This window comes from Condylura cristata, unplaced genomic scaffold, assembly GCF_000260355.1.
Source record: "Condylura cristata isolate star-nosed mole 26May11 unplaced genomic scaffold, ConCri1.0 scaffold00029, whole genome shotgun sequence".
Classification (NCBI taxonomy): Eukaryota; Metazoa; Chordata; class Mammalia; order Eulipotyphla; family Talpidae; genus Condylura; species Condylura cristata.
The window spans coordinates 5,819,839-5,835,985 of NW_004567130.1; the positions used below are offsets into that span (position 1 = coordinate 5,819,839).

The 16,147-nt window shown below is 44.7% G+C and overlaps 1 protein-coding gene across 2 annotated transcripts in view; it reads left to right on the top strand.

Annotated features, from left to right (window-relative positions):
* ADRBK2 (adrenergic, beta, receptor kinase 2) overlaps positions 1 to 16,147 on the top strand; it is a 99,161-nt gene that overhangs the window by 51,924 nt on the left and 31,090 nt on the right. For both annotated transcript variants that reach the window (XM_012731058.1, XM_012731060.1), the window contains 4 exons: positions 3,655 to 3,706; positions 5,242 to 5,333; positions 8,562 to 8,661; positions 16,043 to 16,121. In XM_012731058.1, the coding sequence (XP_012586512.1) occupies positions 3,655 to 3,706; positions 5,242 to 5,333; positions 8,562 to 8,661; positions 16,043 to 16,121 (323 nt within the window). The remainder of the gene's footprint in view (positions 1 to 3,654; positions 3,707 to 5,241; positions 5,334 to 8,561; positions 8,662 to 16,042; positions 16,122 to 16,147) is intronic.

Sequence of the window (16,147 nt, forward strand, 5' to 3'; positions counted from 1 at the left end):
ACCTCCCCCACTTAGCCAGGCTTTATCACCATAACCCTCCCACATTCCTCCCTCCCTCCTTCAATCCCTTTCTCTCCCCTTCCCTGTAGGATATCTCTGATTTATAATTGTCTGTTTGTCTTTGTTGTGTTGTGTTTTGTGTTGTAATGACAATATAACTTTTTCCCTTAGTTTTATTTGGTTCTCTTACATTCCTCCTATAAGGGAAACCATTTGATATTTTTCTTTTTCCTTCTGACTTGTTTTACTGAGTCACCCCTTCCAGCTCCATGTTGCTGAGAGTGGCAGGGATATCTTTCTTGCTGCGAATGGCAAGAGTATCTTTTTTGATTGCTGAGTAGTATTGCATTGTGTATATGTATCACATCTTCTTGATCCAGTTATCTACTCTGAGACATTTGGGTTGTTTACAGTTTTTTCCTATTGTAAGTAGTGCTGCAGTAAACACAGAGGTGCACATATCCTTTTAAGTTAATGTTTATGTGCCCTTTGGGTAGATCCCTAGGAGTGAAATTGCTGGGTCATATGGTAGCTCCATTTTTAGTAGTCTGAGGAATCTTCATACAGCTTTCCATAGTGGTTGTACCAGTTTGTACTCCCACCAACAATGTAGCAGAGTTCCTTTTTCACCACATCCCCACCAACATTTTTTGTTGCTAATTTTCTTGAAATGTGTCATTCTCACTGGTGTGAGGTAGTATCTCATTGTGGTTTTGATTTACATTTCCTTGATTATAAGGATGTTGAACATTTTTTTTTTCAAATGCCTGTTGGCCATTTGCAATTTTTCTTTGGAGAAGTGTCTTTTAAGTTCTTCTGCCCATTTCTTGACTGGATCATTTGTTTGTTTTTGTTGATTTATATGAACTCTTTGTGATCAGTCAGAAAGGGAATGTCTTCAACAGAACAGGGCTCCTTTCTCCCTTTTCTCCAACCCTCCTTCCAGTCCCCCTGCCCAACCAGGCCAAGTACATGGCTGTCTCAGGTGGGACTGAATCCCTGAAGGAGGCAGTTCATCTTCTGGGCTATGTTCAGGCCGTAAACTCCAGCTGCTCAGGGACCACAAGCCAGACTCGGAAGTCATAGTCCACAAAAAAGCTTACCCCCAACCCACCCATACTGCACCAGTCATGTTTGTGTCTTTAGCCTCTGATCTGTCCTCTGGGTCACTTTTAAGCTGTTTGCAAGGGCTCTGGCTATCAGAAGACGTGGATTGCCCAGGCCCTGCTTCACTTTCTGTCAAGAAGTGCTCACTTGGCTAACTAGGTCTTCACTAAGAAAAGCACTCAGGGGCTCCTGTGGATACTCAACTGAACCTGGACACTCAGGGACCATCTGTACTTCCCAAAGAAGAACTTGTTATACCGGGTCATAGTCAATGGATGCAATGTGTTTTGAGGATATTCTTTTCTCAGGGAAGAGGTTAATAATCCTCTCCCCAGAAAAGTGGCTTTGCGGGACAGGTACATGGACAGAGTACATGGAGTTCATGCTCCTAGACCTGTGACTAAGAAAACATTTCCCTGGTTGTTAACACCCCTCCACACCTAGCTAGTTTGCAAATTTGTAAAATGTTCCAGTTCTCTGCCCTTTATTGAAACTCTGGACTCCAACATAAGGGCAATGTAGTCCAGCACAAGGGAACTTCACAGCCGTGGATTTATAAATGCAGAGTGCATACACCCCAGCGTGGTTTGCCTTTGCACTCACTATACTTTGAAAAAGCTATTTGGAATGACTCTCAGAAACTCTCAAAATATAATTTTATTTCATCAACCTCATAGAGATATTCAGAGGATCAATAAAACATTTTTTATTCATTGAAAAGAGATGGTTGTACTTACAAAGAATTCTTTGCTGTTGATTTCCAATTTGACTATTAACCTCAGAAATATATTTTTTAATTTATTTACTGTTTTAAAGATTTATTTGTTTATGCATGTAAGAATTAGGGTACAGGCCAGAGGTGCAGGGGGTGAGAGGATTCACCAGAGACAGAGCGGGGAGCAGAACAGGCAGATCTACTGAAATGTACTGCTGAGGGGCAGTCCAGACAGGAGACATCTGTGGGTCACCTCCCTGGCTAGGGATCAAATTTAGGCTACAGTGGCAGCCAGTAGCTGTGTAGTGCTGACTGTAACCCCTGTACCACCAGGGAGGCCCCAGAAATATTTTTTAAAGATAACTATGAGTCATATTAAGAGAACCTTCCTGGGAACTGAGATATTTGAATATCTTTAGGTATCCTGTTACAAAGCCAATTATGCAGAATTGCATTTCCTAAGGACTCTCTCCTTTCCACTTCCTCTCTCACCTTCCCTCCTCCCTCCAGTCTTCTTTTTTCTTATTTCCTTTCTCTTCTTCATTCATTTTTTACAAATATAGATAACTTCATTTTCTTGTGCTTTTAATGTCTTATTTTTAAATTTTTGCGTAGAAGAACTAGGGTGTAGGCCAGAGGTGGGGGGGCAGGGGTAAGAAGAGTCCCCAGAGAGAGTGGAGAGCCGAACAGGCAGATTTACTGAAATACACTGCATAAGGGAGTAGTAGGCAAGACTGGAGAGGTTTGCTGTGCCGTGTGGGTCAGCTCCCTGGCTGGGATTGAATTTAGGCCATAGTGGTAAACTGAGACTCAACCCTTATGCCACCAGGAAAGCCCCATTCATCCATTTATTAAGAGAACTGAATATTGTGTCTCTATGAGGGATCATGTCAGGGATTAAACAGGAGTCATCATTTACCAAGAACATTCTTTGCTTTTAAGGAATATTCAACCTAGAATATATTTCTTTTGAAAAATTTTAAATTTTCAAACCTTGAAGGCAGGTTGTCTTTTTAAGATAGATATGGGATACATGTTTTTCTATATGGATAACAAAACACATCGTTGTTGAATTATAGGTGCATACCCACACAGTATGACTTACTGTACCACCTGATTATAGCCTGTGGGTTTCTCTCCTGTGCTCTCTTTCTATCCTGAGGGCAGTACATGATTGGAGTTCCAACCCAGCAGGACTTGGTCATCCCAGCTGTGAAACGGGAACCAGCAGTTGTTTGGAGGAGTGCCTGACCCAGGCCTGGCATGACATGTGCTGTTTCAGTGCTTGATTCCCTTATAGTCATTTGTAAACATGACTCTTTTACTCATAGCTGCCCTGACCAGTGTGGTAGCCACTCACCACATGCGGCTGTCGAGCATTTGAAATGCAACTAGTCTGAATCAGAGGGTGTTATAAATGCAAAATTTATACCAGATTCTAAAGACTTCATATTAAAACAAGACTACAGACTATCTCGTTAATAACTTTATATTGAGTACATGAAAATGTTTTTGATATATAGGGTTAAAGGTTAAATAGAATCTAATTAAAACTCAATTACACATATGGCTCATGTTATTCTTCTATGGGACACTGCTAATTCAGGTTAAAATGTTGTCATGACATCCAAGTAAAGGAAACACTTGAAGTCTTTCAGTGATGTCATAAAGTAAAGCCACAAACACTAAAAAGAGTGAGCTGTGAAAAAAGTTTTTAAAAAACTCGCTTCCATTTGAGAAGCCACATCTCTAGTTTATCTTATCACGTTGTTCTGTGGACCCAGGGGATCTGGTATTTCAGTTTTCAAATAATTATTTATATTCTCTTTCAGTGATAAGTTCACTAGATTTTGTCAGTGGAAAAACGTGGAGTTAAATATCCATGTGAGTATCATCTTTTTCTTTCTTTAAATAAAAACTTCCTCTGGTTTAACATCATGAGAAAATACTTGTGGCGCGTGCTCCCAGGGTCTCGCCTGCCTGGACCACCGCCCTGCCAACTCTGCGTACGAAAGATTCCTCCTCCCATTCCCGATTGCAAGCCATTTGAGTTTTAATTCTCTTTTTTCATTCTGGATTTAGGATGTATTATTTATTTAAGAAAAGCTGTTTTAGATGCTTGTCTTTTGCCTTCCTGGTAAAGTTCCCTTTCTATTTTTTGTGTACAGTGTGATCATGTAATAAAAATGATGACATCTTCCACTCCCCCAGGTTTCCATCTTGTTTTAGAGCTACCTTGAGAGCAGTGAAAGCAGCCTCCAGCTCAGACCGTTCTCCGCCGGCACGCCTCTGCTGCCCTGCCTTTGGGTGTCACATCTGCAATTCCAGGACATAAACTTTGCTTCTAAACTGCACATTTCTTTGTACAACTTCTCTTCCTTCATATAGGTCTGCAACGGGAAGAAATAATTAATAACTGGAGCTTTTGTGGTGGGGGCATTGTTTTACTTGCACAGCACCCCTGGGAGAGAAGTTTCCTTTCCCTTTCCTCCTTCCCCTTTCCATCACATTTCCTGGAAGGACTTAGGAGCAAAGGCTGTGACACAGTTCAGCACCGCATATCTGTGGCTCTCCCTCTCGCTTGTGTCCTTCAGCAGACCTGCTATCCTTAGGTCCTCTGGGTGTTGCTTGTGAAGCCTGTGGGCCAAATGCCCAACTTGGCTGTTTAGGAGCTGTCTGGGGCAAGTCTTCAAGAATCTGACCCTTCACTTGCCAGGATCTGTAAACTAGTAGAAATTTGCTGTTGTCCATGGACGGAGGGTTCTGTTTGCCTTCGCACTGTCTCACGTTGTTAGAGCTCCTCAGAAAGGGGGCATTACTGCGATGTTACGGGCAGAAGGCGAGTGCTTATGAATAAAGCGCCTGTATCTGCTCCACCAACACTCAGCCTTGTTTCATGCTCACATGCCCAGCACGAGTCTTCTCCATTCACTGATGTGATCGATAAAAAATTCACATGGCCAGCATCTGTTAGCTTTTCTGGTCATATGGCTCACTACTATGAAAACACAGGCATTCCCGATGTGGATGTATTTTCCCATCATGACAGCTCCTGAAATTGCTGAATTGTTCACAAACTGGAAGCCGCCTCAGAATAGCGGAGGTTGCTTTGCATTTTGGCTACAAGCTTGACAGTCACCGGTCTCCAAGGTATCTGTTTTGTAATCTAAGATTGATGAGACCGAGAACACAATCAAACTTGACTGCTAGTCTGTCCTGTCCCTCTTGCTTCCTGTTGGTGTATTTTGGAGGCAGAGCAGAAGGAAGCTCTGGCAAGTCCCGCCCACCCTGTTTGAAAGGGGCAGACCCATGTATCAGAATTGTTGTTTTAGTAACAGTGTGTGTTGTGTATGACGAAAAATCTTTTACAGTACAGTTTAATGCAGTTTGTGTTTTCATTTTGTATTTTAAACTCGCAGTTGACCATGAATGATTTCAGCGTACATAGGATCATTGGGCGAGGAGGATTTGGTGAAGTCTATGGTTGCAGGAAAGCAGACACTGGAAAAATGTAAGCTTCTGTAAGCTTTTGTATTTTGCTGGGAATACTCAGAGGGTTTTATGTTTACATCCAAAGAAAATCCCTACATAGACATGTAAAAAAAGCCCATGATCTTGCTCTTGAAGTAATTTGCTTAACAAAGAAAGAGGCACATTTTGTCAAGCATTATGTGAACAAAAATCCTGGGGCCTCCACTCTTAGGGCTAAGCGGGAAATTGACCAGGAATTTTGTCTTGCATCAGTCACCCTGGATCAGCCAGGGTGAGGAGTTCGGGGTCCAGTGGTAAGGAAGATGGGGCATCATATTTACACACCTTGCTGGACATCACTTCTAAACAGTGATGTAGTGTGGGCCTGTGACTTTGTGTGAGCAGCTGGCGGTGAGGTGGCATTCCAAATGTTGGTTCTCCAGGTGAGCAGTTGGGTGCTGGCAAAAAGGATGCTCTGTTATGATGGAAGCAAGTGGTGGGGTCCTTCACTCACGCACTCTTCTTATGGGAGGTTGATGTGAGGCAATTGAATACACGAGCCAGGAGTAAGGGTCTTCTGGAAAATTATCTGGGGTGGAGTAGGGGGAAATATTTTTAATTTGGAAGCAGTTTACATGAACAGATTTCTGAAAGTAAATGAAAATGGAAATAGAGGATTTGATAGACCCTTACGCACACGTTTGATTAAGCGACAGGTACGTTAGAACAGTGGGCAGCCTGTGTCTGTGAAGTTTGGTTTATTAAATCATGCGGTATAAGAAGGGATTACCAGGGCCACTTGGTGCAGAAACCTGTGCCCCTCCAGCATTGCCGACAAATCATCCCTCAGCTTCTGCTTGGTTCCTTTGCGGGACTGGGCTGTTTTGCCAGACAGGCCTTTCTGCTGTCCAGTGGGTCCTGCGGTTGACCTGAGGTTTATTATTTGGGGCCTGAAATTAATCTTGGCTAATGTGTGCCCATTCCTTTTCTCCTTGCTTTGGGAGGACCCCATACAAGATGAACGCAGTGGCAGGCTCACCTCGTCATCCAGAGTGTGGGGCCTGGCGTCCGAGTCCGCTCCCACTTTCTGGCCTGGACAGCCTGCTCTCTCTGAGCCTTCATATCCTCATCCATAAAGCAGGGAAAACACAAGTGCTGACCTTGTTGTAAGAGTTCAGTATGGTAGCACATTATAGAGGACTTGGAACACTGCCTGCCCCATAGCGAGCATTCATCAACAGAAGCCCTTATGAAATCCCCCGCCCCGCTCTGTTCCCGCACAGTGGGCTTTTTGAGCCCAAGCGATGCACTCCGCTTGTCACTTACTATAGTGCCCAAATGTGCCTGACAGCATAATCTGAGCTTGCCCAGGTATTGAGAAAGTGTACCCGTTGTGTGATGTTGTAAAAGTAAATAATACCAACTTGTTTCTTCCTATACTCACTCCCCCAAGGAGCCCTTGTGTGGTAAATGGCCTTCTCTCTGGAGACTCTGACCAGTAGTCACAGCCAGAAAGCGTCAGAGCTCAGGACACGCCTCCGTGTGTCTTTCCTAGGCCCCAGTCTGCACTGAGCTCTGGCCTGGGGCCCGCCTGGGTGGGCGCAGGTGTTCTCAGTCAAGGTCCACGTGTGAACCTTCCTGCTTGGTGGTGGGAAGGCTTTATGAAACACCGTCTTGGGAGGTATGGAGCATTTTGGGGATTCATCATTATAAGGATGAGTGTTTAAAGAGTACATCACTTCCTGTGTCCTCATGTTTGATCTCCATAGGTAAGCTAATTTGCCTCAATGTATTTATTATAAAGAACTCCTAGAAAAGTGCATATTTGAACATTGTCTCTGCTTGGCTGTAACACACGTCATGACCAGTTGGGAGTGTGTCTGGCACAGTCCAGTAGCTAGCCCCACTATGTGTCCAGCATCAAGATGTAGTCCATCGGTGGGCATTTAGGGTCACATAAAGAATTTTCAAGCCCCTGAAACCTTTCTCAAACTTTTCCTTTCAGTTTTCTGTTGTCTTGCTAACAATATGTATAGTGCTGCCCTTAAACTGTGATAATAGATATGCCAAATAACACGTCTATATTTCCATGTTTATGAGTTTGCTCCAGGTTTTTGAGAATCTTAAGTCGTCAACTGTTTCCTTTTATTACTCAAATACAGTGATTTACTTATAAAGATTAAGGCGATCAATAAAGTAACATCTTATAGAATTTTCTTGAACATTTTTCCTTCCCATTTTGTTATACTCTGTTTTAAGTGTTTTACACCCTGTGCACTCCTGTAAAATCTTGACCTTTTCTAGATCCACATTTCTAAAATGCTAAGTATCATACATACACACACCCCTTGAGACAGGTGCTGGTCAGCAGACATGCGAGACTTACTCCACTGCTCTTGTTAAGAGTTGTCTACTTGATGCTCTTATTTAATCGGGATGTCTATGCATGTAATGCTGGAAATATCTTCATTATTGCTTGATTTTTAAAATAGCCTTTCATTTTGGAAAGGATAGTTTTAGTTTCATAGGTGAGGTGCAGAAATAGTATAGGGAGTTCCCATGAACCCCACACCCAGTGTCCTCATCTTACAACAAATGAACTCACAGAAACATTATTATTAACTGAAGTCTTTTCTCAGATTTATTTTGTTTTCACCCAGTGACCCTTTTCTCCCGGATCCCACATTACATTTTTTTTTTCAGGATGTCTCCTTAAGCTCCTGTAGGCTATGGTGATCTTCCAGACTTTCCTGGTTTTTGATGGCCTGGGCAGCTCTGAGGCAAACCTACCAAGTGCATTGTAGAGTGTCTTTCAGTTAGGGTTGTCTGATGCTTTTCTCCTGGTTAGAGTGGGGCTGTGAGTTTTGGGGAGAAGATCCCAGAAGTAAAACACCAGATGGTGAAACACCATCATGCACCTCAGGGCATATTCCTCACCTGCTTTCTCATACACATCAGTCTTGACCGCTTGGCTGAGGTGGAGTTTCTCAAGCTCTCCCCAACTAGGTTACGTGCCTCTCTCCACACTGTGCTCCCTGTGTGCTCCCATACTACAGCATAGGGGGTCTCCATTGCCTTGAATGGGGTGCTGATTTTTGCCATTAATAGTTGCAAAATTAAAAAGAAATTTTGTATGGCATTGGGTGCCATTTTGGTTTGTTTAAACACTGCCTGTCCAGCCTTTGGAAAGTCCCCACTATGATGTGTAGTGTTTGACTCGGTAAAGATATTTCCTCAGAGTAGATCTTTAAATAATGTTTGTTCCTAGGTATGCAATGAAATGTCTAGATAAGAAGAGGATCAAGATGAAACAAGGAGAAACCTTAGCCTTAAATGAAAGGATTATGTTGTCTCTTGTGAGCACAGGGGTGAGTATTCTATTTTGAGCATTGTGTGTGTGTGTGTGTGTGTGTGTGTGTGTTTATATCAGGACAGTGTATTTAAAATACAGGCTTTTTTCCCCTGGCAAATTCTGGGGCTAGCCTGTTCTGGAGTGGGTTAGAATTTGCAGCAAGGAGCAGCAGCACTAAGTTAGTGTAAGTGTGTGATCCAAAGCTTGCCTGTCTAATGTGGGAGCAGGAAGTGCTAGCCACCATCATTCTGTGCCCGGGACTTCTCCCTTTAGTGCCTGTTGATGGCTTCCTTCTGGCAGAAAATAATCACAGAGTCATCAACAGGAACAAGTCTTTTGAGTAAAGAATTAAGTGCTTGACTGAGAGGAACTAACCCAGAGAAGGAAAAGTAACTCACAGCTTTCATAAGTAAACAGAAAGGAAGTGAGTTTCGTTAATCAAATCTGAACGGCCCTGTGGGGGCTGTCCCCAGGCAAAGGCGACTTTCTCACCTTGCTAACTGGCCTGCTGTGGGCTTTCCCCGTGTCTGTTTCCAACTCTGTGTTTCTGCCCCCTGGACATTTCACGTGTATGTCAAGCTGTTGTGTTTTAGCTCAACATGTGTGAAAACAGACTCTTAATCTGTGCCATCTTTACTTTGAAAATAGATTCCCATTTTGAATTCTTTTTCTGTCAGTGGTGTTACCCAGGCTCTAAACCTTAGCTCTTACTTTATCTGTGTAGATGTGTGAGAAGATACATCCGGTAAGAGCAGAGCTCAGGCTCCCGAGTGCCTGCGCACACCAGCAGGCCAGCCAGCCAGCGTCGGAAGCGGCCAGGGAAGTGGGGTCTAGAAGGAGGCTTGAGCCTGAGTTGTATAGCTCACATGAGCAGTCAGTCCTTACCGCTCAGCCAGGATGGTTCGTACATAGATATGGGGCAGGTTCCCCTACAGCACAGCTGAGTTCTCAGTAAAGTCATCTTCACCCAAAGATGTGAAGGGACCACTTTTTAAAATTTATGTATTTGTTTTTACATAGAAGAATGGAATACAGGCCAGAGATGGGTGGATGGGGAGGGGGTTGGGGGAGGGGTGAGAAGATTCACCAGAATCTTCTCAGAGTAGGGAGCAGAGCAGGCAAATTGGCTGACATCCACTGCTGAGGGGAGCAGTGGGGAGACAGGAGAGGTCTGCCGCACCATGTGATCAGCTCCATGGCTGGGGATAGAACTCAGGACAGAGAGGTAATAGTGCTGAGACTGACCCCTGGGCCAGCAGGCCCACAGGAATCAGATTTCAATGGTGGATCTAGAACTTCCTCTCACGGTGAGCAAGCGCCTGGACAGCAGTCCTGGCCCAAGGTCTGTGAATGGCCTGCACCCCTGCTTGTGAGCCCCAGCGCCCTGCATCGCCGAGTTGCCATAGCAGCACTCTGGCTTAACTGCCTTCACTTACGGTGGTGTGGTTTATATTATTCTAGCATTAATTTTAAGTGACTCTAGAGGGGCTGTTTGCTAGTTAAGCAAAAGAATATGATAATTTAGCTCAACTGGAACAAATAAAAAAACATAGAAATTATAATTGCTAATTGTGTCCCTCTGCTGCCCAACATATGGATGGTCCTCATTTCAGATGTGAGCCAGACCTGTGTGTGAACTCATTCCTGGCTGAAATGGAAAACGAGCAACCTGCTCGCAGCATTGGAATCCATGTGAAAGGCATTTACTTCCCATTTCTATTGGAAATTGCTGTGTGTTAAAATTTAGACATGTATATGTGCTACAGATTTAAGTGGTTACTAAAATGCTGGTTCTTAATGAGTTCTCCCAAAAGTATTGGATCTTTGTTATCACAAGCATCTACGGGGAAAATCTGGGGATGTTGCAGAAACATCTGTACAGTGTTCATGCATCATTTTTATATTTTACTCCGGTGAGAGGGATTGCAAGCAAGGAGTGTTATGGCTAGTCACTGGTCTACCGAGGGAATGTGTGACAGTTTGGAGTGTGTCATCCTCCTGCTTTGACCTAATTTTTGCTCAAATATCAAAGCTGTGCTTTTTTTTTTTTTTTAACTTACAAATACATTAATTTAACGGAAAGAATTATAGCATGGCTATTTGAAATTGCTTTTGCTAATCAAAGACTATTATAGATTTTTAAAAAATTGATCTTTGGTTTAAAACGGCCTCATGAGGTTAAGCTTTAGACCGGCCTGTATCAACATGATTTCCTAAGATAGCGCAGTCACAGTTTCATGCTGGATTCTTGTTCCCTTCCAGTCTCAAACTCAATATCCCAGAGAGACAATAGAAGTCCCCCCCAGAGAGACAGTAGAAGTACTGTTTCCAGTTTTATGCTGTAACCCGTGGACGGGGAAGGGGCGTCTGCGCGCGGGAGCCAAGGTCCGTGTGCGCACAGCTGGGAGACAGCGAGCTCTGCCGTGAGCGGGGCCGTTTGTGTTCAGCCCTTCATCCTTGAAGCAGACTGGGGTGTCCAGATGGTGCCAGGCACTCTGCCACAGGGGGGGCGGCAGAGCTTGACTGTGCCTTGCTTAGTGTGAGACCTGAGTAGAGTGGGAGGAGGTGGTGTTGATGCAGACAGTCCCAGAACTGTGTGTGTGGTCTGCACGTGTGTGGAGAGTGGAGCGAGGCGGGCAGGCGTGCTTGGAAGGCACCTGCTGTGTGTGTGTGGGGGGGGTGGAGGGGGTGCAGGGAGGCCTCTGTTCTGGGGGTGCCGGCGTGTCTGAGTCCCGTGCACACCAGGACTCGGGGTGGCCGGAACCTCTGGGCCTGGCAGATTGGTGTAAAGTGGCACAGGAGGAGGCTGGAGGGAGTGAGGCAGGTGGAGGCCAGACCAGGCCTCTGGGCCGGTGTTGAGGATTCAGAGAAAAGGCTTGCAGCTGTCGGGGACCAAACACTGGACGCAGGGAGATAACACGTGCAGCCTCGCAGTTTGAGAAGGTTGCCCTGGCTGTGCTCACAGGCTTTTCTTAAAGAAAGCCTCCGTGCACCATTTTAACGCCATTCTGGGAGTTTACTTGCGAGCAGTCTTGCTCACTGCCAATAGAAAATCAAGGAAGACAGGCCCTTGCTGAGGAACTTTATTTAACCGTCAACCTGAAAAATCCCATTCGCTCTTGTCTACCTTTCCTTTGTGGTGAAGCCAGGCAGGCCAGCTTCGCCAGAATCACCTTCGGCACTGGGCTCAGCATCACCAGGCTGCCGCCCGTTCTCCCTGTTGGTCAGTGTCCAGTCCACTGAGTCTGCGTGAGGCATCTGCTTAGCACCTTGAGAGCCTGCAGCCAGTGAGTTCCGTAAGTGCAACGACCTCATCTTCTCTCTCCACCTGAGCTGTTATTTTCCGTTGCCACAGAAACTTTGCTTTTATAAGTAGCAGAACTTAGAGCTCAAGAGAGGGTCATAGGACCTGAGGTTTGGATTTTGGCTAGCTATCAGATCTCTTTGTGGCCTCGGGTGAGTCATTCCCCTTTGAGGGCCTTAATTTCCTTGTCTTTTAAAAGTGAAGAAGTTGGACCAGGTGATTCTTTGTGTGTTTGTCTTTTTCATTGTGTGATGGCTACTTGTATTTCTTTAATTCATGACTATTTGTATTAAGGTAAAATTTGTTGAGTACACTATATATGATTCAAAATACAGGGCCACACCTCCTCAGGTGTGTGTGACACACCAGCACACCAGGACACGCTTAGTCCTCCACCGCGGTCCGCCAGCCCCTCTCCCTGTTTGCACTTCATCTTCCCCCCTTCTAGGGTTTGGTGTTGTGTGACTCTTCCTTTTGTTTCTGTATCCCACAGTCGGGTGAACCCTTCCAAAATCTGTCTTTCTCCTAACTGACGGCAAGTGACACAGCACCTGTGTTGTGTGGGGGTTGGGCAGTGCCATGAGCTCAGACCCCCGCTCTGCTCCCCACAGTCCACAGGGGCTTGGCGTGGTGAACACCAAGACAATAAACAGGGCGCTTGCGTCCTTGCCATTGCTGTCTGCGTTCTTCAGGTGATTGCCTAGGAGTGGCATTGTGGATCTTTCTTACCATTTTGAGGAGCCTGATTGCTGTTTTCCATAGGGGCTGGAGCCCCGACACTCCCACCAACAGTGGGCAAGGGTTCTTTTCTCTCCACATCCTCACTAACACTTGTTTGGGGTCTTCTTGAGGTTGGCCGTTCTCACAGGTGTGAGGTGGTGTCTCTCTGGGGTTTGGGTTTTCATTTTCTTGATGAAAAGTAGTGATTTTCTTTTTCAGGGTTCTCCATACTCAGATGGCTAATATTTCTAGGGCTACATTTTATGTGTCGACTTCCTGAGTATTAAATTATCTGTCTTTATTGTGGGGTCGTCACTAGAAGGGCCGTACGCCATCCCACTCAGAAACACCCCCTGGAAGGGTCTGTTTGTCCCCTTGGGGAGGGGAGCAGAGCTGCTGTCCAAACTGAGAAAGACCTTGCTTCAATTAAGTTTGTGGACCACTGGGTTCTCTGTTCTCCAGGTGAGTTATTCCTCAGGTCAGGAGCCAGTGTAATGTGGGCACCCCTGTTAAGGAAGGACATGGCATTTAGACCAGAATTGGCCAAGGCATCTGGAAAGGTCTGCTGAAACAGGTGGGTTCACACGGGAAGACGCCCCTCCCTCACCCGACACTCCCACCAACCACCAAGTGGTTGTGCCACCCAGGAAGGCCAAATAGTAGCGTTTAATAGACAAAGGATAGTGCTGTTATAATAGATCTTGCAGTCTCGACTAGTACCATGTCAGCAGGAGTCTAAGGTAACCACAGAAGGAACTTTGTAGTTCATTCTGGAATAATTTCCTCTGGAAGATTTATGGAAATTGAGTTCAAATTCATGAATCGTTAATATGTAGGAATGTGTTGAACTCAAATTTATCTGTAAGCCTTTAATAATAGAAGTTTAAACAGTGTGAATTCTGTTGACAAGTTTTTCTGTCAAAACTTGAATATTTTCTGCCAAATTTAGTAATTCTTTATTTCTGTTAAGAAAGCATAATTGTATGTTCCATGCCATTTATTTCTTTTTATTAGAATCAGTTCAGTGGCAAAGTGCACACTGATAAAAAGCCTCGAATTAGACCTGGTTGTAGATTAGCATAGCACTGGTGAGTTTTCATGAGGGAACACATGCAGGAATCCAGGGCCCGGATCAAAAGGGAGCAATGTGCTGGTGTCCCAGAAGCCTCCTGGCGTCATCCAGATTTCTACACCGCGGTGTAGCTGTGCCTGTGCTTGAACCCTGTTCCCTTTGCCTGCTGCTGTGTGTCTCTCTCGTCCAGGGTTGCTTGTACACTCACCTCTGGGTTTGCACACGGCGCCAGGTGGTTCTGAACTGAACACAAGTCCTAGGCTACAGAAGGCCCATGTCTTAGGCTGGCCTGTGATCTTCCTGTGTGCAGCCATGCACTAAGAATGGCTGAGCTACTTGTAAGAGGTTGTAAAGAAAATAAACAAAGGAGACGCATGAAAGAGACTGTATGGGGCCTGAGAGCCTAAAATATTCACTGTGAAGACCTTTGTAGAGAGGACCTGCGGGCCCCTCCTCTGTGGCATTCCATGTGTAAACAGTTATGGTCTCTTTCTACTCTTGATAGAAATTTGGCTTATTTTCTGGTTTGGGCTGTTTAATTCGTGCTATGGGGAACATCCTCACGAGTCCTCTTGGGGCATGTAAGTGCAGATTGCTGTAAGTTTGAATCCCGGAGTGGAAAAGCTGGGCTGTGGGGTCAGCAGGACCTGCCAGCTTGTGGAAGTGGTTGTGCCATGTATGAAAGTCCTATTTACACCAGACCTTTCCAACTTCTGTTTTTTTCAGTCTTTTAAATTTTAACCATTCCTGTACATTTTAGTAATGGCACTTGTGATTTTAATTTCTATCTCTGTTCATAGGCTAGGCTTGTGAACCGGTTGGCTCATCTTATGTGAAGTGTTCCACTTAATTATCCTTCTTATTTTCTGGCCATTTTGGATTATTTGCCTTTTTCTACATTGAATTGTTCGAGCTCTAATATGAGTTCAGCATGTGTTTGTGAATTGCAAGTACTTTTCTCCTGTCCTAGTTTATCAATATTTGTGTTGTTAGTGTATTTTGTGACCTGTGTAAGAAATTTTTAATTACCCTAGAGATCATGAAGATAGTCTCTCTTTTTTTCTCCCAACACTCTACCTTTCATATTTAAATCTATATCTACCTGGAGTTGACTGTAGTCTGTGATGTGAGGTAAAGGTCAGTTTCATAATTTTTTGTATCGGAGTCCCACTGCTTGTCACAGGTATCATCCTTTATCCCTGCTTTGGGTGTGTCTGTCACAAATCAAATGGCTACTTGTGTGTGGATCTGTATCAGGATTCTTGTTCCAATATCTCTTTGCTGTCTCTGAGGTAATACCCTATCTGAATTACTGTTGCTTTCTAAGTCAAAGTCCAGAGTACTAACCATTACACCATGGGGCCTGCTTTGTAAGTCAGTGTCTGGCACTTTAAGCTTTCCAGCTTTGCTTTCTTTCCAGGGTATCTGAAGCTTTTTTGGCTGTTTATATGCCCTATACATTTTAGAGTCAGCTTGTCCATTTTCATCTTAATTAAGACTGCATGGAAGCTATAGCTTACCATAGGGAAACTTGACATTTTCAAGGTTAAATACACTCATTTAATCCCTGATCATGGTGTATATTCCCACGTTCAAAGGCTAACTGTATTCTTAGTTCAAAGCAGTAATACAGATGACATCTCCCCTAGTAATATGGTTCTTTCACCTCCAGGACCAGAGTTTGAAATAGATATTTGACAAATCAGAACCAAAATGTAGACCAACAACAACAACAAAAAGACTAGCAAGGCAGTAAATTTTCTGTAGAATCTGAATTTTTAGAAATTGTATCTGACCCAGGCCCTCCCTGGTGGCGCAGCAGGTTGGAGCACAGCACTGCAAAGCTGGCCTTGGGCTGCTTCAGTGCTAGTTTGATCCCTGGCCCGGGACTGACCCACGTGGCCCGGCAGACCTCTCCTGACCCGCCTGCTGCTCCCTTCAGCAGTGGACTTCCTCGATCTGCCTGTTCTGCTCCCCACTCTGGTGAATTCTCTCACAGCCTCTGTACCTCTGACCTGTTCTGTGTGAATGAATGACTGAATTTCAAAAAATGTGGCTGATTGAATCTCAGCGGGGAAGACCTCTGAGTTCATCTGTTCCAGGTATTAATGCTGCATCTCTCAACGTTACCACATAACCTGACCCATTTAGCCTGACTGGTCAAGTCACCGGGCAAGTCTGCACTCAGCGCTGAGGCTCAGGGCTGGGTGTGGAAAGAAAACTCTAGGCGGTGCTCAGTGGAAAAAGTGCTGCCCAGGAGGGCTCTTGCTTTTCTTGTAAACTTTTGTTTTTCCACTCTAGGATTGTCCTTTCATTGTCTGTATGACCTATGCCTTCCATACGCCCGATAAACTCTGCTTCATCCTGGATCTGATGAATGGTAAACAAACAGTGGGAAGCCTGAAC